Here is a 14,165-nt window from a genome sequence, read left to right on the forward strand (position 1 = left end):
CCAGAGCCTCTGCTCAGTTCCTGCTCTCCCACCTCACTCACTACCTCCAGCTGGGGTTTGGGGGGGCCTCAGAACTGATGGTTAAGCAGGAATCTACGCATATTTTAAAATATTAAATCTTTTTTCTCCCAGAAACAATGTGCCAATAAGGGACTCATACCTGGACTTTTGGAACACAAACCATCTATAAATGGAGAATTTACTTTTTATTATGGTTGAGAAACTCTGCAATTAATCCTTGTAGATTTTTAAACCACTTGGAAATAATATTCATACAATTTATAAATGTATGGATATGTAAACCTCTCATTTTCAGATGAGGAAACTGAGACCCAGGAGGTAAAGGCAATTTCTCCAAAGCTGGAACCGAATTAGTGAGGGTAGGTTAAGTGCTGTAACAAACAACCCCCAAATCTCAGTGGCTTACCACAATAAAGGTTTATTTCTCCCTCATGTCTCAATTCAATGTGAGTCAAGGGTAGGGTGGAGGGGGCCTCTGCTTCTCAGAGACTTCATGGACCCATCTAGAAGCTTTAAAAAACATCTGGAAACATTAAAAAACATCTGGAAACATTTCACTGGAGGCAAGTAAACACATGAAGAGTTGTTAAACATCACTAGCCATTAAGGAAATGCAAACGAAAGCCACCATGAGCTATCCCTATATATCTATTAGAACAGTGAAAATAAAAACATATTGACAACACCAAATGCTTGAATTCTTGGATGCAGAGAAATTAGATCTGTCATGTACTGTCGGTGAGAATGTCAAATGGCACAGGCATTCTGGAAAATAGTTTGGCAGATTCTTAAAAACAAACAACAACTGGAATTGGGAGGAATGAAGATTAACTGTTCATGGATATAGAGTTTCTTTTGGGGGGACAAAATGTTCTAAAATTAGATTGTGGTGATGGTTTATTCATACCTTCTAAATATACGAAAAAGATATTAAATTGTACCCTTTATTTATTTATGTTTAAATATTTATTTATTTATTGGCTGCGTCGGGTCTTAGTTGTGGTGTGCCGGCTCCAGAGCATGTGGGCTCAGTAGTGGCGGCATGCGAGATATTAGTTTCCCGACCAGGGATTGACTGGTGTCCCCTGCGTTGCAAGATGGACTCTTAACCACTGGACCACCAGGGAAGTCCCTAAATTGTACACTTTGCATAGGTGAATTATATGGTATGTGAATTATATCTCAATAAATCTGTTCTTAAAAAAATGAACATACACTTACCATATGACCCAGCAATCACACTCCTGGGTATTTATCCTAGAGAAATGAAAACTTATATCCACACAAAACCTTTATGAGACTGTTCATAGTGGCTTTATTTGTAGTAGCTAAAAATTGGAAAGAACCAATATGTCCTTCAGTAAGTGAATGGTTAAACAAACTGTGGTACATCTATAGCATGGAGTATTACTCAGTGATAATACGGAATGAACTACTGATACCTGCAACAATTTGGATGGATGTTAAAGCATTATGCTGAGTGAAAAAAAATCTCAAAAAATACAAATTATATGGTTCCATTTATATAACATTTTCAAAATGAAAAAATCATAGAAAATGGAAAACAGATCAGTGGTTTGCTAGGGTTAGGGGGGTGGATGTGACCATAACATCATGGCTTAATAGAGATGTTTGTGGTGGTGGAATGGTTCTGTATCTTGATTATAGCGGTGGCTACATGAATCTATGTGATAAAATGTCACAGAACTATTTACACACGTTGTACCAATGTTAATTTCCCAGTTTAGGTAGTGTGGTATAATTATATAAGATGTAATCATTGAGGGAAACAGTGAAGGGTACAGGGGACCTCACCATACCTTTTTGTGACTTCCTGTACATCTATAATTGTTTCAAAATAAACAGTTAAAAAAATAAGAGGAATTATTAGAGAATCAATATAGGAAGCAGTTACACCCTCACCCTCTCCACCACCCAATGTAGCCATCTATGCCCCCGCCTGCCTCTAACCCTGGTAGCAAAGTGGACAGGGTAAAATAGAGAATCTCTGGTCTGGGGGACACCAGCCCACTGGAGGAAAGGATAACCTGCTGCAGGCTTAAGTGAAAGTTTACACAGTGAATGTTGAAAACCTCAGATTTCTCACCCTACCACTTTCCAGATAACTGGCAGCCAGGATTACACCCTTCAAGTGGGAGGTCTGGAGGGCCTGCTTGGGGAAACTTTTTTTTTTTTAATTTATTTATTTTTTGGCTGCGTTGGGTCTTTGTTGCTGCGTGCGGCTTTCTCTAGTTTTGGGGGAGCGGGGGCTCCTCTTCATTGAGGTGCGTGGGCTTCTTATTGCGGTGGCTTCTCTTGTTGTGGAGCACGGGCTCTAGGAGCACGGGCTTCAGTAGTTGTGGCGCACGGGCTCAGTAGTTGTGGCACAAGGGCTTAGTTGCTCTGCAGCATGTGGGATCTTCCTGGACCAGGGCTTGAACCCTTGTCCCCTGCATTGACAGGCAGATTCTTAACCACTGTGCCACCAGGGAAGCCCTGCTTGGGGAAACTTACTGACATCTGGGGTTTCTCTAGGGAAACGGCCCAACCAGAACTAGTGAAGCTCACAGAGACAACCCCACCACCAGCTCAGAGCTTTTTAGTGCCCCAGTCATTTTTTTTAAAAATATTTATTTATTTATTTATCTATTTATTTGGCTGTGTTGGGTCTTACTTGTGGCACATGGGATCTTCATTTAAGCATGCGGGACCTTTCACTGCGGTGCGCAGGCTTCTCTCTAGTTGTGGTGTGTGGGTTTTTCTCTCTCTAATTGTGGCACACGGGCTCCAGAGCGCATGGGCTCTGTAGTTTGCATCTCACGGGCTCTCTTGTTGAGGCGCGTGAGCTCAGTAGTTGTGGTGTGCGGACTCAGTAGTTGTAGCGCGTGGGCTTAGTTGCCCCGTGGCATGTGGGATCCTAGTTCTCTGACCAGGGATCAAACCCCCATTCCCTGCATTGGAAGGCAGATTCTTTACCACTGGACCACCAGGGAAGTCCCCATTCTTTTTTAAATAGATTCCAAGTGTATGTGAAAGTAGAGAGAATGGTATGATTTCCATGTACCTGCTACTCAGCTCCAACAATTATCAAACATACAGCCAATCTTATTTCTTCCATACCTGTATACTTTCAATCTGTTGGTGCCCACCCTCTTTAAAAAATAAAACAAAACAAAACAAAAATAAAAACCTTGCAGCTTATTTGTTGAAGAAATTAGATATTTCGTCCTGTAGCATTTCCCATATTCTGGATTGTAGAAGTCATGTAATAATTTTCTCAACTTTTGTATTCTATATAAACTCTTGGTTAGCTCTAGAATCTTGTTCAGATTGAGATTTGATTTTTGGCAGGAAAACTACTAGGTGGGGATGTACTTCCTATTGTATCTCATCGGGGGGCCCACTCTTAAAGTAGAACAGATGACCCTAGATCATCAGACATTTGAGGAAAGTCTCTAACATGAAAAATAGAATTCAAATAGCCTGGAAACAAGTAAGTCAGAGGAGCAAAGACCATGCAGGGAGAAGAAAAATATCCCCCAAATCCTAAAATACTAACATTCTCTACGAATTAAGAGAGATATTACATCCATGAAACAAGCTAGAAAAAGAACATTGAATCCAAGTGATGGTTATGTTTACCATAAAATTCTTTCAACTCTTCTATATGTTTGGAAACTTCTCACAGCAAAATATTGGGGAAAAAGAACATTTAAAGAACAAACAGAAGCCTTGGGAATTAAAAATATGATAGCAGAAATGAAATACTCCATAGAGTAGTTGGAAGACAAAATTGAGGCAATCTTCTACAAAGTGGAGCAAAAAAGGCAAAGATGGAAAATAGAAGACAAAAGATATAGTCTGGCTTAGGTGGTCTGATATCCAAATAATAAGAGTTCCAGAAAGAGAAAGCTGAGGGAACTATCAAACTATCTGTCAAAGAATTAGCAAATAAATCAAAGAACTAGCAAAGAAGTAATTCAAGAAAACTGCCCAGAACTGAAAGGCCTATCAGTTGTATAATGGATAAAAATAGTTTCCTTTCCATCCTCCCTCCCTTTCTCCTTTTTTCCTCTTATCATCCTTCTCTCCTTCCTTCCTTTTTTTCTCTATTTATTTTTTTAACTTCCCTTTGCAGTATATTTTATTACACAATTATGTAATTTTTGGTATAGAAAAATTAGTAAATCCAGATAAAACAAATAATAAACAAATACAGGGACTTCCCTGGTGGTCCAGTGGCTAAGAATCCTCCTTCTAATGCAGGGGACGCAGGTTCAATCCCTGGTTGGGGAACTAAGATCCCACATGCTGCAGGGCAACTAAGCCTGCGCACTCTAGAGCCCACGCGCCACAACTAGAGAGAAGCCCGTGTGCCACAACAAAAGATCCTGCATGCCACAACGAAGATCCCCCGTGCTGCAGCTAAGACCTGACACAGCCCAATAAATAAATGAATATTAAAAGAAAACAAATACAGTAAAGTGACAGGGCACAGAGATCTGTTGTGTCTCTATACACTGACAGTGAGCTAGTAGAAACAGAAATTGAGAAAACAATTTCATTTACAATTGCAACAAAAAGAATAAAATAGCTAGGAATAAACTTAACCTAGGAGGTGAAAGACCTGTACACTGAAAACTGTAAGACGTTGAAAGAAGTTGAAGAAGACACAAACAAATGGAAAGGAATTCATGTTTATGGACTGGAAGAATTAACATTGTTAAAATGTCCATATTGGGCTTCCCTGGTGGCACAGTGGTTGAGGGTCTGCCTGCCGATGCAGGGAACACGGGTTCGTGCCCCGGTCCGGGAAGATCCCACATGCTGCGGAGTGGCTGGGCCCGTGAGCCATGGCTGCTGAGCCTGCGTGTCCGGAGCGTGTGCTCCGCAACAGGAGAGGCCACAACAGTGAGAGGCCCGTGTACAGCAAAAAAAAAAAAAAAAAAAAGTCCATATTACCTAAAGCAATCTACCTATTCAGTGCAATCCCTATCAAAATCCCAAGGACATTTTCCACAGAAATAGAACAAAAAAATTCTAAAATTTATATGGAACCACAAAAGGCCCTGAATAGCAAAAGCAATCTTGAGAAAAAAGAACAAGGCTGGAGGTATAACACACCCTGATTTCAAACTATATTACAAAGCCACAGTAATGAAAACAGCATGGTATTGGCAGAAAAACAGATACATAGATCAATGTAAGAGAATTGACAGCCCAGAAATAAACCCATGCATGGGTTTACGGACAATTAATTTATGACAAAGGAGCAAAGACCATAAAATGGAGAAAGGATAATCTCTTCAACAAATAGGGTTGGGAAAACTGGGCAGCTTAAACATGAAACTAGACTACTACCTCACACCATACACAAAAATCAACTCAAAGTAGATTTAAAGACTTGAATGTAAAACATGAAACCATAAAACTCTTAGAAGAAAACATGTATGTTTTCTGTATTTGTCCCTGTATTTGTTTATTATTTGTTTTATCTAGATTTACTAATTTTTCTATACCAAAAATTACATAAATTGTGTAAGAAGGCAGTATGTTCTTTGACATCAGTCTTAACAATATCTTCCTATATATGTCTCTTCAGGCAAAGGAAACAAAAGCAAAAATAAACAAATGGGACTACATAAAACTAAAAACTTCTGCACCCTCAACAAAACAAAAAGACAACCTATCAAATGGGAGAAGATATTTGCAAATGATATATCCATTAAGGGGTTGATATCCAAAATATATAAAGAACTCATACAACTCAGCAACAAAAAAACAAACGACCTGATTAAAAAACGGGCAGAGGAGCTAAACAGACATTTTTTCAAAGAAGACATACAGATGGCCAACAGGCACATGAAAAGATGCTCATTATCACTAACTATTTGAGAAACGCAAATCAAAACCACAATGGATATCACTTCATGCCTGTTAGAATAAATAACCAGGCAAGAAATAAGCGTTGGCAAGGAGGAGAAAAGGAAGCCCTTGGACACTGTTGGTGGGAATGTAAATTGGTGCAGCCACCATGGAAAACAGTATGGCAGTTCCTCAAAATATTAAAACTAGAAATGATCCAGCAATCCCACTTCTGGGTGTTTATCCAAAGAATAAGAAAATGCTAACTTGAAAAGATATAAGCACCCCTATGTTCATCACAGCATTATTTACAATAGCCAAGATATGGAAACAACCTAAGTGCCCACCAGTGGATGAATGGATAAAGATTCCCAGAGTGGAATACTACTCAGCTATAAAAGGATGAAATCTTGCCATTTGTGACAACATGGATGGACCTTGAGTGTGCTATGCTAAGTGAAATAAATCAGATGGAAAAAGAGAACTACCACATGATTTCACTCATATGTGGAATATAAAAAACAAGCAAACTGTTGGTGGGAATGTAAATTGATGCAGCCACTATGCAGAACAGTATGGAGGTTCCTTAAAAAACTAAAAATAGAATTACCATATGACCCATCAATCCTGGGCATATACCCTGAGAAAACCATAATTCGAAAAGAGTCATGTACCACAATGTTCATTGCAGCACTATTTACAATAGCCAGGACATGGAAGCAACCTAAGTGTCCATCGACAGATGAATGGATAAAGAAGATGTGGCACATATATACAATGTGCGGGCCTTGGTCATGCTTCCCAGAATCCACTTGTCAAAGCCCTCCTCTTCCTAGGACAGTTTATGCAGAAGTTGGGGATTGAGAAGCTTGAGAACGAATACAATATTCCTTCTTTAGGTTTTCTCTCACCATCTGTTTCTTTTGATAAAAAGCCAAAACAAGCCAACTGACCCTTTCAGCGTTCTACCTGGAAATCATCTTAGCCAGATGCATCAGTTCATTAGGTATTTTTTTCTATTTTTCACATGAGTGGAGATAAAAGTTTTGCTATACTTTCTACCATGACATAACAAGGGTCTGTGTCCCTCCGGGTTTCAATTCTATTTTCCTCAATTTCCTTTGAACCTTCATATACAGTCTCCTGGAAGCCCTTCAAGCTTTCCTTAACGGTCTCATTGAGACTTGTCAGGCATCTCCTACCACCTGGTCCCCAAATCAATGCTGTGTGTTTGAAGTTTTGTTATGGCAGTGCCTCACTTCCAGGGGACAGATTCTGTTCCAGTTATCTGCTGCTGCATAGCAAACTACTTCAAACTTAGTGTCATAACACAACAACAATTTTGTTGTCCTCACAGATTCTGTAGATTGGGATTTGAACAGGGGACATAGGGGATGGTTTGTCTCTGCTCTATGATGTCTTGGGCCTCAACTGGGAAGACTCAAATGTCTGGGGACTGGAGTGAGAGAATCTACTTCCAAATTGGCTTCCTCGCTCACATGGCTGCCACTTGGTGAGCATGGCTGGAAGACCGGGCTCAGCCTGGTCTCTTGGCTAGAGCACCCACACATGCCTCCCTAGCATGGTGGAAAAAGGAGCTAACAAAGGGGCACAGAGCATCTACTGTGTACAAAGCACTTCCATAGCTGGCAGAAGATAGGAGAGGGAGAAATCACCAGGAGTGTTGCAGAAGAGAGACCATACCCAACAGCTCCAGACCATTTAGCTGAGAGTCCCAAGTGAATGTGCTTTAAAGTGGCCCCAACAGGAAAGCAAGCGCTGAGGAGCTGTGGAGCTGTGGGAAGGGGAGGCCTCTGAGCGGGGTGGGGCCTCTGAATCATTTTCTCAGCTTGCTTCCTGTCCACAGAAGTTCAGGAGTCCAAAGTCCTCTTCATTTTGGGACAGGGTGAGGTTCGCTCCTTTTGGCAGAGTTTTCCCAGAAAAGAAAGCAGAGACCCCAGGAGGGGTTGGGGAGGGTGGGCTGGGGAGAGAGGATCTTAGCCGCCTGTGTGTGGGGATGGAGGTAGGGGACAATCAGTGAGCGGGCAAACACAGGTTCGCTGAGAGTCGCCAGACTTGAGTGAAGAAGATGGCAGGTGTAAGCCAGGTCAGGTCAGCTCAGCCCTGAGTTCCTCAGAGGAACTTGCTAACGTAATCATCACCCCATGTGCCTTGTAATCCCACCCCCGGTCACTCACTCGTGTATAAACTTGGACAAGTCACTGCACCCTCTGCTCCGGAGTTTCCTCTTAGGTAAAATAAAAGGGTTGGAGGGGGTTCATTCATTCATTCCTCCATTCATTCAAAGGCTGTGTATTGACGCCATTTGCCATAAGACCTATGAATTCAAGGGGGAACAAGACACAGTTCATGCCTTCAAGCAGCTCAGGTCTTATACTAGGAGACAGAAGGAGAGGTTAAAACGCAGCTAGACTGGTACAGAGCAGGAGGGCTCCAAGGAGGGAGTGGCCAGGGCACCTGGGGGAAGGATTGAGAAAGGCTTCATAGGAGAGGCAACTCTAAAAGCCACTGTTCTTGGGGATCCTTCCAGGTACAACATAGGCTTTCCTTCTAGGGAACCAGATTTTGGGTCAAAATAAGGAAGAATCTTCTAACAGAACTGCACACAAAAGAACAGCCTTCCATGGAAGGCTTCCTGTTGGGAGGAGCCTCTGTCAGGGCTGTCACAGGTGCAAGGATCCAAAGGGCCTCCACCAAGGGTCTATATATATTGACAGGAGGGCCAGTGTGGAACGTGGAGATTTAATTCTCACTTAGCTACACTAGGAGCAGCAGCTCTGGTGTGAACCCCTCACACTGCCACACACACACACACACTCCCTGAGCCATCCGAGGGGACGAGCAAAAGGCAGGCAAAGGAGAAGTTTCGGGTGTCATTATTACTTTTATTCTTATCTCCTGTCAGTCATGGACCAGGAAGGTGAGGCCAGGGAAAGGAACAGCGCAGATCCCAGGAAACTTGGAGGAGCTGAGGCCTGAAGGGCTTGTTTCTGGGGGTGTGTCTCTGCCCTTGGACACTCGAGAGAAAGCTCTGGGCCTGGGTGGCACAGGGGTGTTTCCAACAGACAGGTAAACAGTGTCTGAGATACGACAGTGGCTGGACTAAAGGGAACAGCAGGAGGCTGAGGCAGAGAGTGGTCTGGGGTGATCCGAGAAGAGCAGGGAATGAAGGCCAGTGGCCAGATCCAGCCCGCAAACCTCAGGCCACACATCTTTCTGCTTCTCGCCTGCAGAACCAGGCCCTGCTTTTCCTCAGGCAGCCACTGAGGGGCAGCAAAGTGCTTGAGTGAAATCCCCGGTGGGCCAGGGAGGCGAGAGGCGGAGCCTTTCGGAACAAGGGTGTCTGTCTGATCCTGATGCCCCCAGGAGCAAAAGATGAGGATGGCAGAACCAAGATTCCAGGGGCTTCCCCAGGCGATACAGGAGCCACACCTGAGCCCGGGAATCGGTGCTAGAGGCCAGGGACCTGTGTGTACCTCCCTGGCACCCATCTACAATCCCCAGAAGAGGATCTTTTGCTCTGTTTTCCCCTCAGTAAGAGACCTCTGACCTGCATCACAGATGGCCAGATTCTCGGCTGCCTGCAGTTTTATAAAATCCAACCCACCCCTTCCTGGGCAGGGAAGCAGGCTCCTCTCCTCCTCAGCAGCTTGTGCCACCTGCCCAGCTTCGGTTTCTCTGTTTCTTGTAATCCTGCATTCCTGTTCCCCACCCTTCCTCCTTCCAAGGCCCATCCAGGTGTCCCTGGGGTGCCTCATGGCTTCAGTGCAGGTGGAACACAGGAGCCTCAGCCCTGGCTCTGCTGCCAGCTCAGCATGTCCTGGACCCCCCTCAGGACCCAGAATAGGAGACTCCGCAGCATACTCTGCTGTGCGATGGCCCTGAGTTGCCGTCACATTGTCTATTGCTGAGTGCTTGCCTTCCCCTTTACGCTTTTGGAGCTCAGCCTTGGAAAAGCTGCATAAACCCCGAATTCTGCATAAACTGTCCTAGGAAGAGGAGGGCTTTGACAAGTGGATTCTGGGAAGCATGACGAAGGCCCAGGCTGAGAATTATAGGGCAAGGGGTGGGGGAAGTAACCCCTCTAGCACTGGAACTGGAGATTAGGAGAGGAATCGAGGGGACCTCGGAGGAGAGGTGGCAACTGGATAAGGAAGTCAGTGCAAATAAATGTTCTGGTGCCTGTCTCTGCGGCACTCTGACCACGGTCTTCCATCTTGCTGATAGAAAAACTGAATCACAGTCAGTAAGAAACACTTGCTTAATAAATACCATGAGCCCGTTGGCAATGAGGCTGGAAATCAGACACCAGAATCCTGCTTCCCAGCTTGTGTTTAGAAGGTGGAAACTACAGAGTACAAAATCTGGTGGTGGTAACTGGGGTGGGGTGGGGAGGGAAGGCCAGGGGTGGTAATGAGGACAATGAATCCCCCGAGCTGTCAGGGCCTGACCATCCAGTCTCATTCCAGCCCCCATCCAGTCTGTTAGCTGTATGACCTTGGACCAAGCCTCTCCATCACCTCAGCTTTCCTCTCTGCAATGGGGATGTGCTGAGTACTACCTTCGTAGGGTTGCCGTAATGGATTAATTTAGACCAGCACGCAGGGCGCATCCCACTTGTGCTCCCAGTTGCCTTTATCTCACACACCAACACTGCCATCCATTCTTGGTTCCCTCTCTCCTCATACCCAAGATGGAACAAAACTTCAAATGCTTTTGCAATATTTCTTACAAGTTGGAAATAGGAAGGGCGGAGAGGGAGGGATCAGGAACACATAGATAACATCCCTAGTTATCCCCCCACCCCCAGGGGCAAACAGAGCCACCGGCATATGGGGAGAGAGGCAACCCTGGAGGGAGAGGCCAAGGAAGGGTCCAGGTATCCACTCTGAACCTCCCTGACTCCACACAGTAACTTTCCACTGGCCCAGTTAGCCGCTAGCAAGGGCAGGCTGCACGCTTCCCCCAGGTGTGGCCCCCTGGTCCACTCCCCAGCAGAATTGCAGGGGGCTGGGTGGCTGACGCACACCCTGCCTGAGATCTCAGCCGCCCAGAGGCTGATAAGGAGACCCGACCCCATCACATGGGGACCAGCTGGAGGGACTTGCCCTGGTTGTTAACATCAGCTGGATGGCTTCCAAATTGGAGAGATGAGGAGATAAGGAGTGAAACGGCGACATGGGCACTGCCAATGGAGGCCTCAGGAGGCCTGACTGGGGATAAGCCAGCAACTGGCAGAGGATGGGGGGAGGTTTTAGGAAGTGAGATGGGCAGAAAGACCATGGGGAAGGGCTGGAGGCAGGGCCGGACTCCCTCCTGATGGGGCTGGCTCAGTTGCTAGATAAGCCTCCCTTCCCTAGAACACCCAGTCCTCCAGGGCCCAAGCCCTCACTCAGCCTCAGGTCTGTGGGAGCAGCCTGGGAGTTTAAGAGAAGAGGTGAGCAGATGTTGGTTTCAGTCCTGCCACGCCTCCCAGGAGGATGCAGGTCTGGGTGAGTTAGCGGTGCTGCAGAGCCCAGGCCTCCCAGTTGGTTGGCTGCCTGCTCCCACCTCCCTTGGAGCCTCAGGACAGATCCCCACTCAGTAGCAGGGCCCCTGCCCCCACCTCCTGCCCCAACAGCACTGTATCATGACCCAGGAGGGTAAACCAAGGCAAGCACAGATGGCACTGGCTTCCTGCCCCTCTCTCTGCTGCAGGGCTCTGGTGCCTAGAACAAGCCGCTGGTCCCAGAGTTGAGAGAAGATAGGCAGCCTGGAACAGCCATCCTGTTCACCCACTATCCCCATCCCCCCACTGCAGAGCACCCACATCTTGTCTCCCAGTTGTCCTCTCCACCCTTTTCTTACCGAATGTCAAAACCTAACCTGGAAGGAGGGAGAGGAGGCAGGGGGTGGGCACAGGACAGTGTGCCCCATAGTCCTACAGCTGTGGCAACTTCAGGAGGAATCACGGTGGGGCTGCAGGCCTCGGCCAGGCTTCCTGGGATCTTTTTCCCACCTCTGAAATCCTGCTGAGCTTCTCCTACTCATCCCTTGGGTCCTCAAACCCAGAGGAACCTCCAGCCTCGACTGTCTCAGTTTGGGAGATATAACTGGGGGGAAGGGGTGGCACAGGGGATGGTGTGATCCGGGTACCACAGGGCCCCGGTGGCATGGGTACAAGCTGCAGAGGGTGAGGATGAGGGCTGGCTGAGGGAAGTGAGCAGGCTGGCCAAAGGCTGCGCTGGCAACTAGCTTTATATCCGGGCTGGCAGGAGCACAGGGTGGGGTCAGAGGACCAGCAAGGGGGCATTCTCTGAAGGAAGCAGGGGTGGGAAGGGCTCCTCATTCCCGGTTGGTGCCAAAAAGCTGCAGGAAGAAGGTGAAGATATAGATGATGTCTAGGTAAATGTTGAGGGCTCCAAAAATATACTCCTCAGGGCTCAGCGAGTGGCGTCGGCTACCCATCAGCAACTGGGTGTCAAATGCCAGGAACTGAGAGAAGGGGGAAGAGAGAGAGAGAGGTCAGAAGGTCTGGTCACTGTGACACTGACCAAGGGAGCCCAGTGTCCCAGCCCAGGCCCACCCCCAATTTTGTTATCACGGGCTACCTGGCTGCTCAGTGACCCTCCTGTGACAGTCCAGAATATGGCACTTTCCCAACACCTTCCATCCCTAATTCAACACTTATTTACTGAGCACCTACTATGTGCCAGCCACCAATGCAGCAAAGAACAAGACAGACAAGATCCCCGACTTCGTAGAGTCTAGCAGGAAAGTAACTGTTAGTATGGTGAGTAACAAAGAGAAACACAAAGTGCCACAGGGGGCTGATAACGGGAACCTGACCAATGTGAGTGTGTCAGCGGTCAGGGAAGGCTTCCTGGAGGAGGGGACCTTCAAGCGGAGGCATAGTCTTCTTGCATTCCCTCAGGGCCCTACTCAGAGGATGAACGAATGCTCCATGTAACAGTGAGCAGGGAGCAGGCACTTGTTAGGTGCTTTACGGACATTAGCCTACTTTGTCCTAATAACGTCCCTATTGAGTAGGGATTCTACCTTTCTTAGAGGAAACCAAGGCCCAGAGATGTTCAGTACTTAACCAAGGTTACAGGGCTGGGAAGTGGCAAAGCCAGGATCTGCACCCAAGCAGGCTGGCTCCAGAGCCCCCTCATTTAGCCATTCTGCTCTGCAGCTTATGGGCAGCACCCAGGGTTAATGTGTTTCCTACCAGGAAACAGGCTCCCCCGAGAGCTCCAGTGACTTGCTCAGAGCTGCAGAGACAACGAGGAACACCACGCCATGCCTGCTTTCGGGGGCTCATCACTTAGTGGGGGACACTTACAGATGATTGCAATAAAACCTGGTAAATGCCATAATTAGGGCTGATTGGGCAGGAGGAAGGTAGCCCGGGAGAGGTGACACTTTCCCTGGGGCTTGAAGGACGAGTAGGAGTTTGCTAGACTGAGCAGGCCTGGGGAAGCCCTGGAGGTGAGGGCGGCGGTGTGCAGAATGAGGAATTCATTGTGGCAGGAGCAGTGGGGCAAAGGGATGGATGGACAGAGGCTGGAGCCCAGGGGCCAGAGGCTCCAACAGGGAGCAGCTCCAGCACGTGGGACATCAAGGCAGCTCACCCTTGAGGGCGGGGAGGTGGGCATGATTACAAGTATGGGCTTGAAAGTCAGACCGACTTGGATTCCAGTCTCAGCTCTGCTACTCACTAGCTCTGGGATCCTGGGCCAGGTTATCTAGTCGTTCTGAGCCCGTGAGTCCACCTCGGCAGAAGGGAGATGAGGGTGCTTGCCTCCTGAGGATGTTGTGAGAGTGAGCTAATGCGTGCAAGGTGCCTGGCAAGGTGCCTGACACACGGTAAGCACTTAATGAATGGTGGCTAATGGTGCAGTTTTATTGTTATATCTGCAGAAGGAGAGGTGCCCTCTTGAGAACCTGTGTGCACTGCTGCTGAGACTCAGGTCTCCTGCCACTCAGCAAGGAGGCGGAAATGTCACTAGGGAAGCTGTGTAGCCTTAACAGCAGGCAAATGGAGAACCAGAGCCAGGGCTGAGGGGGCCCTGCTCAGGGCATGAGAACACAGGACCGGAGCCGGAACGCCTGGGTTTGGGCTTCTATACCTTGGAGCCATCACCCACTTGACCTCAGTGTCCTCACCTGCAAAATGGGACAGTAATGACAACCACACCATGGTGTGGTTTTGAGGGTAAATGTATCACAGCATATGTGTCATCAACTATAGTTATTCTTTAGTGTCGTTTTACTCC

The 14,165-nt window shown here is 46.9% G+C and overlaps 1 protein-coding gene across 1 annotated transcript in view; it reads right to left on the reverse strand.

The window, feature by feature from the left end:
• Positions 1-12,131: 12,131 nt before the first annotated feature.
• FAIM2 (Fas apoptotic inhibitory molecule 2) overlaps positions 12,132-14,165 on the reverse strand; it is a 30,334-nt gene continuing 28,300 nt past the window's right edge. The window contains exon 12 of the mRNA XM_029205866.1: positions 12,132-12,381. Coding sequence (XP_029061699.1) covers positions 12,232-12,381 — 150 coding nt within the window. The 3' untranslated portion in view covers positions 12,132-12,231. The remainder of the gene's footprint in view (positions 12,382-14,165) is intronic.

Source organism: Monodon monoceros, unplaced genomic scaffold, assembly GCF_005190385.1.
Source record: "Monodon monoceros isolate NGI ecotype Baffin Bay Population unplaced genomic scaffold, NGI_Narwhal_1 Super_Scaffold_6, whole genome shotgun sequence".
NCBI classification, from domain to species: domain Eukaryota; kingdom Metazoa; phylum Chordata; class Mammalia; order Artiodactyla; family Monodontidae; genus Monodon; species Monodon monoceros.